The sequence below is a fragment of the Mus pahari genome, chromosome 15 (assembly GCF_900095145.1).
Source record: "Mus pahari chromosome 15, PAHARI_EIJ_v1.1, whole genome shotgun sequence".
In the NCBI taxonomy this organism is placed as follows: domain Eukaryota; kingdom Metazoa; phylum Chordata; class Mammalia; order Rodentia; family Muridae; genus Mus; species Mus pahari.
The window spans coordinates 19,478,027-19,491,189 of NC_034604.1; the positions used below are offsets into that span (position 1 = coordinate 19,478,027).

General features: G+C 43.2%; 1 protein-coding gene across 5 annotated transcripts in view; it reads left to right on the forward strand.

Moving 5' to 3' along the window:
- Mapre2 (microtubule associated protein RP/EB family member 2) overlaps window positions 1-13,163 on the forward strand; it is a 140,865-nt gene that overhangs the window by 72,245 nt on the left and 55,457 nt on the right. For 4 of the 5 annotated variants that reach the window (XM_021214487.1, XM_029546792.1, XM_021214486.2 and 1 more), the window contains one exon: window positions 5,509-5,636. The exons of the other annotated variant lie outside the window; for it this stretch is intronic. In XM_021214487.1, coding sequence (XP_021070146.1) covers window positions 5,516-5,636 — 121 coding nt within the window. In that variant the 5' untranslated portion in view covers window positions 5,509-5,515. The remainder of the gene's footprint in view (window positions 1-5,508; window positions 5,637-13,163) is intronic. 5 annotated transcript variants of the gene reach the window in all.

Consider the following 13,163-nt stretch of genomic DNA (forward strand, 5'->3'; position numbering starts at 1 on the left):
GAGAGAGAGAGAGAGAGAGAGAGAGATACACAGACACACACAGAGGGGCAGGGTGGGGCATGGACACTGGATTGCTGCATCTTCACAAGGACCCTTCCCATGGGACAGGGCATGCCAAGCCAAAGCTGTCAGGCCTAAAATCAGAAAGCTGGCATGTTTGAGTTGGCAGCTAACAAAGGACACCACAAAGTCAGGTGTGCACAGAACTGTCTCACTGAAACAGAGACTGTCTTGGGATTCCACTTGACCATGGTCAAAGCCCGAGTCAAGAGGATGGATGGCAGCCAGGCTTAGCAACGATTGGATGCCCTCCAAGCACTAGTGCTCACTAGTGCTTGGAGTATAAAGTGGTACAAACATGGAAATTAGTGTGGAGGTGTCTCAAAGAATTAAAATTGAACTTCAGATGCCCCAGCTATACCAGTCCTTGACGCATGCCCAAAGGACTCTGATCTACCAGAGACACTTGTCCATCCATGTTTCCTGCTGCTCTACTCACAGCAGCAAGAAAGATGTCCATCATCAGATGAGCAGATAATGAAAATGTCCACACAGAGGAATTTTATGTAGCTATCAAGAAAGATGAAATGCAGGAAACATGAAATGGATGGTTCTGGAAAATAGTCCATTAAGCCAGGTGGCACAGACGTGCACAGATGCACAGACAAATGTTCTCTCTCATGTAGATCCTAGCTTTCAGTCTTTACATGCATGTGTGTGAATGTGTATGCAACGGAACACGTGACATTAGAACAGAGAGGAGGTCACTGTGGGTGGAAGGGCAGCAGGGAGGGCAGGGAGTAGGGTGAAGACTCAGGAAAAGAATCAAAAACAAACCTTGCTTGAAAACACCATCGTGAAATCCAATACTTTGTATGGTAGCTAATAAATAACACCTTTCTGGAGTTGGGAAGAATATAGATAACAAGAATGCTCCGGTCTGCATAGAGAGTTCATAGACATTTATATTGATCCTGGTTGTTGATTCAAATACCTGTCGAAATGTGTCGAATGTGTCGGCCATGTTTAAGTAAATGTTAGCATGTTCCTGCCCTTCAACATTAGCACGTTTCTTCCCTCAGTGGGTTTTCCTGCCTCATGCTCTGTCCACTTACCTAGTTTTCCCATAAGGCCCTCCAGTCCAGCAGTGCCAGGGGCTGCAGGTGTGTCGGAGACCTATTACCGAAGCAGTTGGAGTGCAGGGCTGATAACTAACAACTAACGAGGCTTCTAAAGTACAACGCTGCTGCTGTTTTTGTTGTTTGCCCCTTGTCTTAGTGAGTTCTGTGAAACCGCAGAGTGCCTTACTTATGGGGGAATAAATACAAGGGCAGCTGTCCTCGGGAGAATGTTATCATCACAGACCCGGAGGGAAGTGCTGCCTCATGGCTGCTCTGGAGCCGTCCACTTGTGGTGTTTTGGGTTTTTTTTGTTTTGTTTTGTTTTGTTTTAATCTCAGCTTCCCTCCCTATTTGGTATTTCTTCATTTTCTGCAACTACAGACCATTTTCCACTCAGTGGAGTGTGTTTGTCAAGCACAGATCTGTTTGTTTCTTCCCTCTCTGTTTAGTTTTTAAGTCACCTGGAGCACAATTTTCATCACCCTTGGTTGGATGCCATCTGGCACTTGACAGTTCACCTTCCGCCGAGCCATTGCTGGGAAATGTAAAGGCTTTTTATTACCACAAGAAAAAAATCATTACGAAAGTGTATCCATTGCCAGAAGTTATGTCGGTATATAGAAATCCTATCAAATGGTCCAAAATACTTTTAAGTTTTGAATTATTTATCTTTACTGAGGCTTTATAGAATTTATAAAGGTGGCGAAAGGTGATTTCATTGTAAAAGTAAATGGTTTCACTTAGTAAAATATCCTCCAAAGAGAACAGTGAAAGCTGTTGACTGAAATGCAGTCGGAGCTTTAACAGAAGTGTAGAAAAGTATTCATGGTCACATACCTGGGGTTCAGTGCTGGCAGATTTTCAGGTCTTCAAGGGAAAGAGAATTTAGAGCAGTGATTCTCAACCTGTGGTTGGTGACCCCTTGAGGGGGGGTTCACATATCAAATATCTTGCATATGAGATAGTTATATTACAACCTATAACAGTAGCAAAATTACACTTAGGAAGTAGCAATGAAACCATGTTATGGCTGTGGGTCAGTCAGCACAACATGAGGGTTGCAGCATTAGGAAGGGGAGAGCCACTGACTTGGAAGGCATGTGGCTGGCATGTGGGTGGCGTGTGGCTGCTGTTTTCATGTTTATAAACTCCTTATTTAATACCTCGGAGCAGGAAGCAGATTGGCATTACTCTGAGGAAAGCAAAGGAGTTTAGTGTAATTGTTTAGTAAGTATAGAGACCTGTTCTATAAAGCCTGAAAACTTTAGATTTTGGTATTTTTATCTAGCCATGTTTAAAGCATTTACTTCTGTGTCACCAAATACTGTCTGTTACAGAAAGAAGTCGAGACCTTGGAGAAATGACTGGTTTTAGGTCAGAAAGTTACTAGTTGAGCCGGGAACATCTTGTCATACCAGAAAACAAGGATGACTTTATCAAAAGAACTGAAAAGCCAGTCTGAATAAGCACCCAGACACTCAGATATGCCTTTTATCAATCAAGATATAAATTGTAATGGACTAAGGCATATCAAGTTTGCTAAAACTCTGTGACCTCATGGTTATACTTCACAAAACCAAAATAAAAGTCCTGTTGACTACAGAATATTCAGGACACGCCCGTTACCCAGAAAGTATGAAGAAGCAATCAGGACCTGTTCTGTGTTGTGTCCACCATCCAATCTCAGGCTCCCTCAGAAGGGATTTTCTTCATAGGATCATCAGAGATGATACATTAAGAGCAACCTACAGACAATAAAATATCCCAGTGTTTAACAGCACAGCAGAAGGAGCTAGACCTTCCCTGAGTTCTAGAGAAAGCTCAGTCACTGCATGAAGGAGTCTTTCACCTCATTCCCCAGGCTAGGGCCTGAACCAGACCAAGGCTGTTGATTAAGTCATAGGCTTCAGGAAAGCAAAGGCCAAGGCAGCATTAAACCACGCCCAGAGTGATGGATGGGAGTACCCAGATTTAGAAGCCTCCACAGAAGGTCTTTCTCTCAGTAGCAATTACAAAGTCTACATGAAATATCCAAGACTAGCCTGCAGTTAATAGGAAAGGAACAAGTCCACTGAGGAAGCACAAATCCATATGCAGACAAAGACGGATGACCAGCCATCGTAACACCTGCCATACTAAGACAGGATGCTCATTTCAGTGTCCTGGTGCTGGTGGGTTTGTTGCTTAATGTTTTCTGATGTCGTTATAACTGAAAGGACTCCATACTTGGCATTTACTCTAAAATAATATGAGTTGTGGGGCCAGAAATGGGATTAGTGGAGAGGAGTTATGGGGCTATAATTAAAACAAGCTTGGAGTCGATTGTTGAGTTGACATGACAAAGTAGACATGACTGGTTTGCTACTCTGCTTCATATCTTTTTTTGTGTATATTTGTTGCTCAAATAAGACTTAATATATGTCTATCATTATATATGCTTATAAACATGCTATGAAATTCATAGAATTGCAAAATTTCTATCCAGGTTTAAATGTTACAAAGAATCCTTTATGTAGGTAGCTGTTAGAAGGGGAAGCCTCTGAGAGACACTGGCATTTTGAGTACTTGTAATAAAGGTTCTGAGAGTTAATGTGTAAAATGCAAGCTTCTCCAGGCTGAAGGGATGGCTCAGTGTTTAGGAGCACTAGCTGCTCTCACAGAGGATCCAGTTTAGTTCCCAGCACCCACACTGAGCACTCACAACCACCTGTAACTCCTGCTCCACAGGATTCAGTATCCTAGTCTATCCTCTGTGAGCACTGCACTCACACACACACACACACACACAATTCAGCATCCTTGTCTATCCTCTGTGAGCACTGCACTCTCACACACACACACACACACACACACATTCATACACAGACATACACACACACATTCACACACAGACATACACACACACATTCACACACAGACATACACACACACACACACACACACACACACACACGTGATTCAGTATCCTCATCTATCCTTGATCCTCTATGAGCATTGCACACACACACACACACACACACACACACACAATTAAAAAATAAATAAATCTTATTTAAAAAGAAACAAGATTGTCATGGTGTACAGTGTTGTAAGCCTGGTAACTTAATGTCCCACATAGACTTGAGGTCAAAAGTGAGACTCTAAATTCTTTTACAAATTAAGAATCTCATAGCTCAAAGAGTCTAGATAGGAGATATGCAGTGGCACCCCAGGAGAAATACATGAAATGTGATCCAGATAGGCAGTTAGAAAGAACTAGGGGGAAAGGGCAGCAAATGGCTTGGTGGAGTCAGACCTATTGCACTCTAGAACTGGTGAAACTTCCCACTCCCCTTTCCACCTGCAAATGCTCACATGAGCTAAGCCAAGTAGGTTCACAGATCAAACATTTATGACAGTGAACCACATAGAGCTTTAAAACAGCCCATGAATACACATGTGATCTTACCATGGAGCTAGACACAGTGACTCATACCAGTGATCTTAGCAATGGGAAACAGAGGCAGATCACTGGCAGTTCTGAGCCAGCCGGAAATAGAGACCACGTCTCAAAAATGACAAGCTGGGCATGGCGGTGCACGCCTTTAATCCCAGGCAGAGGTAGGAAGGTGGATTTCTGTGAGTTTGAGCCTAATCTACAAATAGAGTTCCAGGACAGACAGGGCTGTTAACACGGAGAAGCCCTGTCTCAAAATAACAAAAAATAAAATTATATATATATATATATATATATATATATATATATATATATAACACAAAAAAAGGAAATTTACAATTAATGAGATGGATGTGTCTGTTTGAGCACAATATAATCCTAAGATACATTGTTTGATACCTAGGTGCTAAGGACCAACAGCAGGAAGATATCAAAAGCCTTGGGACCAACAGCAGGAAGATATCAAAAGCCTTGTTTTCTGTAATTAAGCCAGTGTGTTTCTGTAAGAGAAGAAAGCCTTGTATGTATATTGAAAACAACTGCACTTAACACAGTAATCTCAGCATGGGAGGCAGGGGGCTTCAGGCGGTGACCTTGGCATTGTGGGGTATCGCAGTACTTAGGGGAAGTGAGTTTCCTATGCGCTCACAGTGAAGGCTGCAGTGAAGTCTGACGCCGCATGGTCCAGCACTGCCAGGAACACCTTGGATTCATTCCCCATCTGATTATGAACTAATTGTTGGCTGCTGCACGATCAGAAACCGTTTACCGATGCCCGATTTTGTACCACCTCCCTGTGCCACCCCACCACCCGTATGGGGTCGGGACCCACGTCTAAGAAGCTTGGTTATAAATCTCCACCAACTGTGTCCTCCTTGATTAAGTGTCTCTGATAGTCCTATGCTGTTTTTTTCCTTGTGAGTAAGCTTATTTTCATCTGTTCTATCCTAGTTGGGGAATGGCGGTCAATGTGTATTCTACCTCCATAACCCAGGAGACTATGAGCAGGCATGACATCATTGCATGGGTCAATGACATCGTGTCTCTAAACTACACAAAAGTGGAACAGCTCTGTTCAGGTAAGAGATTATCCTTACAGTGTTTACGAGGCGTGTTTGCTGGTAGTTGAATGTGATTTTTTATGAACCACACATTACATATTTGGGGTAAGACAAAGACGTATATATAAGTATAGCTACATAAGTGGAAGGGGAGACTTGGCTGGAAGTAAAGGACATACGGGAGGAAATGTCTGAGCACATCTGAGAGCACACAGCTATCAGATGAGTGTATGAACCGCTTCTGGCCTGCCGTCTACCACACCCCTCTGTAATACTGGCTCCTAGCCTCTACTCCGCCATCCTATTTTCACCATACATAAGGTGTCAAACACAGTAGAGCTTGTACTGGTGGTTCAGGGCCCTATCCTAGCTGCTCAGGAGACCAAGACAGGGGTATCATAAACACAAGGCCCGCCTGGACCACATGACCAGCTCAAGGCCAGCTGGGTAACCAAGTGGGACATTGTTCCAAAATAAACAGCACTGAGGTATGACTCCAGGGTGGAGCGTGTGTCTGTAGCACCAAGCAAATATTACCATCCATAGTGGACCTCGAACCTCTGGGGATCCCTCCATATTGCCCTTCTCACACCAATCCTACCCATTACTCTCCTGGAGCAACACTCTTGGTTCTCTGCAGACACATTCCCTTTGGTCCGGCATAGTTTTGTTGGCAGTGCCCTCTTCACAGTGTAATCTGCCTCACCTACGGTCTGCTCTGGGAAGCCTTCCCCAGCATCCGTGGTTTTCCCCAAACCCCAACCACCCATCCAGGATAACACCTGTGTATGATCCAAGGAGGCACCAGGAGTTCTTAAGAGCTGGCCTGTAGTTTATTTTTTTTGTCTAATGCCTAACGTACCACCGTACCTGATACCCAGTACTTTGGTAGAGAATGTGTATTGAGTTAAACCTCTTTGAAAAAAAAGGGTAAATTTCAAAAGCAAAGTCAGAGTGTGTTACGCTGCCTGTAGCACTCTGACTGGGAAACAAGGGTGGATCCTTGTGGAAAGACAGGCATGGGTTCTCCAAATGGAAACTGCACCAGAGCATGTCTGATCTCCTGGGGGCTGCTGAAAAAGCTCCGTTGGCCCTCTCAGACAGTGCCCCTGGGCCTGGAGCCTCGGCCACTGTGCCCGATCAGCCCGTGCCAGCAGTCTGCCGCTTGCTTGCACTTCTGAGAAACCTCAGACCACTAACAGTGCAGTTCGGGTGTCCCAGACCCGACTGGCACCATTTGCATGCTCTTAGTTTAATTTTATCTTCAGCAATAGCATTTGGCAGGAGGAAGCGGTCTTAATATTTACTTATTTATGAATTCATTTCTGTTCTTGTCCCAGAAGACTTCGAGGGCAGGTAAGGCTTTACCACTCCGAAGAGAACAAATCCAAATACGGTTGACCTAAGTCATTTGTCCTTATCACGCTTAGGAACGCTCAGATTTATGGAGGATAATGCGTCTCTGTTTTAGTCCCTTATAGCTTATTGTGTGGTGCGTGACTTTAGTGACATGCTCTGGGAAGACACACACAGATCACATGCATGTTTCTGCAGGCTGTTCTTTCCTAACCCTGTGTCCCAGCTCTGTAAAGACTTACAGTCCACACCTGACGGCTCTCTATCTTCCTTTCTCCTCTGTGGCATCTCTCTCTCATTTTGTTCCCGGCTGGCAGCTCTCCCTCAAAGCCAATGTTAGAAACAAACATCAATTAGAATGTATAGATTCCCAACTGTGCAGAAGTTCATTGAGACACATAGACTTTGGGCCTGGTTACTTTTGGGGTGTGTGTGTGTGTGTGTGTGTGTGTGTGTGTGTTTAATTTGGAAGCTCTTTACAAGGATGTTTTGTTGGTTTTCTTTTTAAAATATAAGGCAAGGTAAAAATAGTGAATATCAGCTTTTCTTCAGTTTGCAAAAAATACTGAAATAACAGCTGTGGTGCTGTCCTAGCTTCTGGACCTTTGCCTTTGTCTGACATCTCTTTCTTCCACATAAATATTTTTAAATGCTCTCGAAAGTAAAAGTTGTGAGCTGGGTTGGTTGTAGCTCAGTGGTAGAGCACTTGTCTCGTGTATACGAGGCTCTGGATTCAATCTGCAGCATCATAAATAAATAAGTAATACCTTGTAATACATTGCAAAATAATGACGATTACTCATTTCTTGTTATTTTACCCCAAGGATGTTACTTTCTGACCACTTTCTTTGAACATTAAATCTGGGCCATGGATCTGTATGCATATTTGGACAGCATTTGTTTCTCAAAGAAAAGCAATCTGTTTCAAGGAGAGCAGAGGGCTATATCCATTTTTTACTGCTGGTTGTTTAAATCCACTTTGAAATCTCGTCATGTTGAATTCCCCTTTTGGAACGGGAGGTTGAGCCATGTGCACCACCACACCAGTCCAGCATAGAAATGGTTCCTGTTGCTTGGTGAAGTGTATAGGGGAGTGGGCAGGGCATGGTGTCCTGGGTTTTGTTCATGCCGGTTTAGTAGCCGTTTCCAAGGTAATGGAGATAGAGAAAGGCCAGTATAAAAATGTTCCTAAAAGTGGCTTCCTCCGCTTCAGGCACCTTGTTAAAGGAGGCAGGAAGGAAGGGGCTGTGTGGAAAGGAGCAGGAAAGGAACAGGAAGGAGTTTGACCCAAGGCAGAAGATAGTGTCTCCTCCTCATCCTTCACCCCCCTGCCACCCTCAGCCTCCTCTCTGTACCCCATCCCCACCCCCATTTTGCTATGTCTGGCTCTCCACCCCTAGGCTGGGTGTTGATGTGAAGCCAGCTTTCCCAGCTGGCTTTTTTCTACAGTCTGTGCATCCTCTCCTTCCCACTCCGTCCCAGGACAGGAAGCACCGACAGCAGATACCAGCAGGCATTCCGCATTGACGGGACCACAGCCAGGACCATCACTCAGCCCGTGCTGGCACTGTGGTTGGTGGACGGCTCACTTATTTTCCTGAGCATCTGACTATTTAAATAAAATGTCATTTAAATGAAAGCATTTTTGAAAATTTTAAATATTTTTCTTGATTGACTTTTTTTTTAAGGTAGAAAAAAAATGATCTGAGTTTGGTTCACGTTCATTATGTGTTTCTCCAGATTGGTTCAAGCTTTGTGTTGGATCAAGTTCCTGGTATTTTCTTATTCTGGGTGCTATTGAATTTGGCTGATGAAATTGTAGTTGCATTTACAACTCTTGAGACATGAACAGTGGAAGGGAATACAATTTGTAGAATGCACTGGGCTGTGCAGGGGTGTGGCCATCGGGCGTGGAACCTGAAGGACAGGCCCTCGCCTCTTTACCCTGGTGGTAGTCATTCCTGTGCACAGTAGCAAGTTGTTTGTGACCATTTTTGGCTGCAGATCTGTGCTTGTTAAATAGGTTGGTTCCAGCCTAGCACTGTGTCCCCTGTGCCTACTCTCTTGTGTCAGCAGAGAAGACAGGTTAGGGATGAAATCAGCTCAGAGGCTAAATTTAGTAGGGCTGATCTTACTGACTCCCTTATTGAAACCAAGTAAGGCCAGCCTTCAGTGTCAGCAGGCCCGGCAGTTCACTTGGCTTTATAAGACCAGGGCTTTATTGTTTTCTGTAAGAAAGTGAGCCATTTCATAATGGGACTGTGGTTAGGTCAAAGTATAATAGTGGAATATTATCTGTGCTTAGAGGCATTGTATAGAGATTTTGTCTAGACTGGATATCTTTTCTCCCTAATTTTATTCGACCAGATAATTTCAAAATCCGTTTACTTGGTCTCAGCATACCAAGTAGTTGGAAAAAGACGAATAACAAGTGAGATGGGCCATGTCCAGGCGTGGTCCAGCTGGAAAGTGGCTTGCTGGACTGGGTAGCATTCTGCAGCCTCCACCAGTTCACTAGCTCAATCCAGCCTAGTTTTTGAGTAGACAATATAGAATATAAGAGGGTTTTTCTTCCCTTATAATTTGTATATTTTCATTATCTTGATACTTTTGTTATTAACGATAAATATGAATAGGTGGGATTGCAGGCTTTTGGTTTAGTTTGGTGTTTTGCCCTGAAATGTGCGGGCGCGCGCGCGCGCACACACACACACACACACACACACACACACACACACACACACACACACAGAGACGTGTAGGTAGCATTGAATTGCCAAATACCAGCATGCATTCAGCTTGACTTACCAAACTACTACTGGGAGTTGTTGATGTTTTTGCACATTCGGATGTTTGATCCTGGGCATTGTCACCACATCTCCACCCACCTTCTTGCTGTGCATGCTCTTCTGGCCATTAGCAGAGCTTTATTTGGGAAGCACATCTTGAGCCATGAGATAAACAGGGTAAGATTATTGTCCTTGAAGCCCTGTCCATAAAAGACAAGACCACAGCAGTAAGTGTCTCTGAAGAGAATGGACGTGTACAAAGGAGAATGTTAAATAAAGGGGGTGGGACAAAGGGAGCCGGCAGAAAAGACACTCGTGTTCTTAGGTGTGCAGGGTGCTCCTGAATGACAGAGTGGCAGCTGTTCAAGGAACATCCCAGAAAGGCCATCCTCCTCCTAGAGTCAGGTGGGGGTGCCCAGTGTGTAGGAGCCCATGTAGGGAGCTGCGTTTGTTCAGTGGACAGCCCCCCCCCCCCAAACCAGGGTATCCTGTGTCTCTGCCTTCAGAAACATGCTTTGTCACACTTGGATCCATGAACTGCAGGGCTGAGTGAGCATTGGTTCGAAGCCACTGTACGTATGTGAGATATCTCAGGGAACCTAACTTCTTTAGAGGAACAAGACAGGCACACTTAAGTTTCAGAAAACTGGGTAGGTATCAAATGACTGTTGGCTCTGACATCCATTCCTGCATCCTGTTTTTAGCTTCTTCCCCTCGTCATGGTGATAAGCACCATTAATGAAGATAAATTGAAACAGCTAGGAGAAGATGGATGACCTGAAATGTATAATGTATATGTATTTCATCAAAAGCTAGCGCGCTCTCTCTCTCTCTCTCTCTCTCTCTCTCTCTCTCTCTCTCTCTCTCTCTCTCTCTGAGATGTACATACATATTACATATTTAGTGACAAGTCAAAGGACACACATCCATGTTAAACTTGAAAATATCTTAATGCTAACAGGAATAAATAAAAATTGATGACATTATTAGAAATAAACCAATAAATTATAAATTCTTAATAAGATCACAGAAATAATTATAGGAAGTTCTACAAAGCAATATCTTTAGTTATACCCTGTGTTTTGATCTCATCATTTTCTGTTACCCGGAGAAATTACTGCATGTAGCAGATGTATAATCTTCGCCGTCCTGGTTGAAGGTCTTACAGGTTCGTAACTGCCCTGTATCCATGCTGTCTCTAAGCCACCACCCTAGATGTGTATGCTTAGAGAGGAGAGGTGTGTTCATCAAAAGAACAGTGTGGACTCTGGAGTGAATGGGAGCCCTGGAATACACTCCATTGACTTTTGGGCCTGAGGCTCTGACTGTAGGGTATAGCCTCTTAAGAGGAATGGGAAGCCTGTGGTTTTACAACTTGTTGACTAGGAGCCTGGCAGTGGTGGCGCACACCTTTAATCCTAGCACTTGGGAGGCAGAGGCAGGCGAATTTCTGAGTTCGAGGCCAGCCTGGTCTACAAAGTGAGTTCCAGGACAGCCAGGGCTACACAGAGAAGCCCTGTCTCCAAAAAAAAAAAAAAAAAAAAAAAAAAAAAAACACAAAAACTTGTTGACTAGGTCATGACTAGTTTTCTTGGCAACCAGAGAGCCCCTCCCTTGTGACCTTGTCTCTGATTTGTAACAGGCTCGCTTTTACTTGGTTTTGTTTGAGACTGTCTCCCTATTTAGTTTGACTGGCTGCAACTTTCAATCCTTCTACCTCATCTTCCCAAGTGTGTCCCTGGTGACCTAGGGGTTAGGATTTGGTAATCTCCCAGATACTTCAATTATGGGCATACAAGACCACACATGGCCTAAAATACTATGTGAATCTTGTTTTGTTTTGTCTTTTGGTTTGAGTTTTGGATATTTTGATTGGTTGGTTCGTTAGTTGGTTGGTTGGTTGGTTGGTTGGTTGGGTGGAGCTTATACTTGTTATGGTGGTGATGGATGGTGGTTTATTGAGACAAAATCTCACTCAGTATACCAGGTTGGTCTTGAACTTTGAATTCTCCCTCTGCCTCCTGCATGCTGAAATTATAGGTATACGTCACCATGCCTGGCCTACAATCCTGTCTATTTTGAAATCATTCACTGGGTCTATAAAAACCAGTATCCCTACAAGAGAAAAGTATGTTCCAATATACTGAGTTATTTTGGATTTTTTTTCTCAAGATGTCAGTTCTGTGATGTGACGGGTATGCTCCTTATACAACTTTACTTGAATTCTTGTTTCCATTTTCTATTTTTCCCTTTCTTCTTTCAGTTTAAAACCTCTAAAGTCTTACAGGAAGAATATGTATTTGAGGGAGGCCTCAGACAGTCACTTCTTTTTACAAATGAGTTTGCTATGATGTAAGCACCTCTGTATTTTTCTGAGAAGAGACCTAGGAACTGAGACCCCTCAGATGTGTCCCAGCAGAGGAGCTGAAGTGTCTTGGAAGTGTGTGCTCACCCATTCTGTACATGGCAGAAACCACAGACCTCATTCTGTCCTTTGGATCTAAAGCTCATGTTCATATTTCATATCTGAAATAGTCTAGTCTTCCCTCACATTGGCCTCACATGAGCAAGGTATTCCTAAGAGGATTTCACAGCCTCATTTTAACCATTTTATGACTTTGAAGAAAACAGAATATCTGGAATAATTTTGTTGCGGGCTTGGACCCTGAACACATCTATGCACACACACATATACATATGCATCCACTGGACTCACACACATACATGTGTGAATACATGCATATTTACATACATACATATACATGTATAACTGCATTTATACACATATACATGTTCACACATGCACATTCACACACAGATAAATATACGTATTGCATACTGCATTCACACACATAATACATACACATATGCCCACACAAACATTCACACATACCAAAGGACTTATTCACTGGGGCACGCCTGTTTCTTTATGTTTGATTCAATCCAGTGCACGTGTATTGAGTGGCTGCCCTGACACTCCCTCAGAACTTCTGTGGCCCCTTCTTGAAAGTGAAAAGTTGAACCTTTTTGTATCCTGTATAAAAGAACCTGTTGTTTCAACATTTTAAGAGAATCACTCCTTTACCACCCACTTTCCATTTGAGTTCCTGTTTTGTTTTTTTTTTGTTGTTGTTTTTTGTTTGTTGTTGTTGTTGCTTTTTTTTTTACTGGTTCCACCCAATCTGCGGGTCCTAAACCATTTCTATATTCAGATTCCAGATATACCAGCCATTGCTAGCTCAGTAGACTGATGAACCTGATACCATCCCCAGTTATGTTAATCACCTCCCATCACTATAACAGAATACCTGACATAATCAACCCACTTTTTTTTAAAATATTTTTTATTATTATTATTTTCTTTATTTACATTTCAAATGCTATCCTGGAAGTTCCCTAT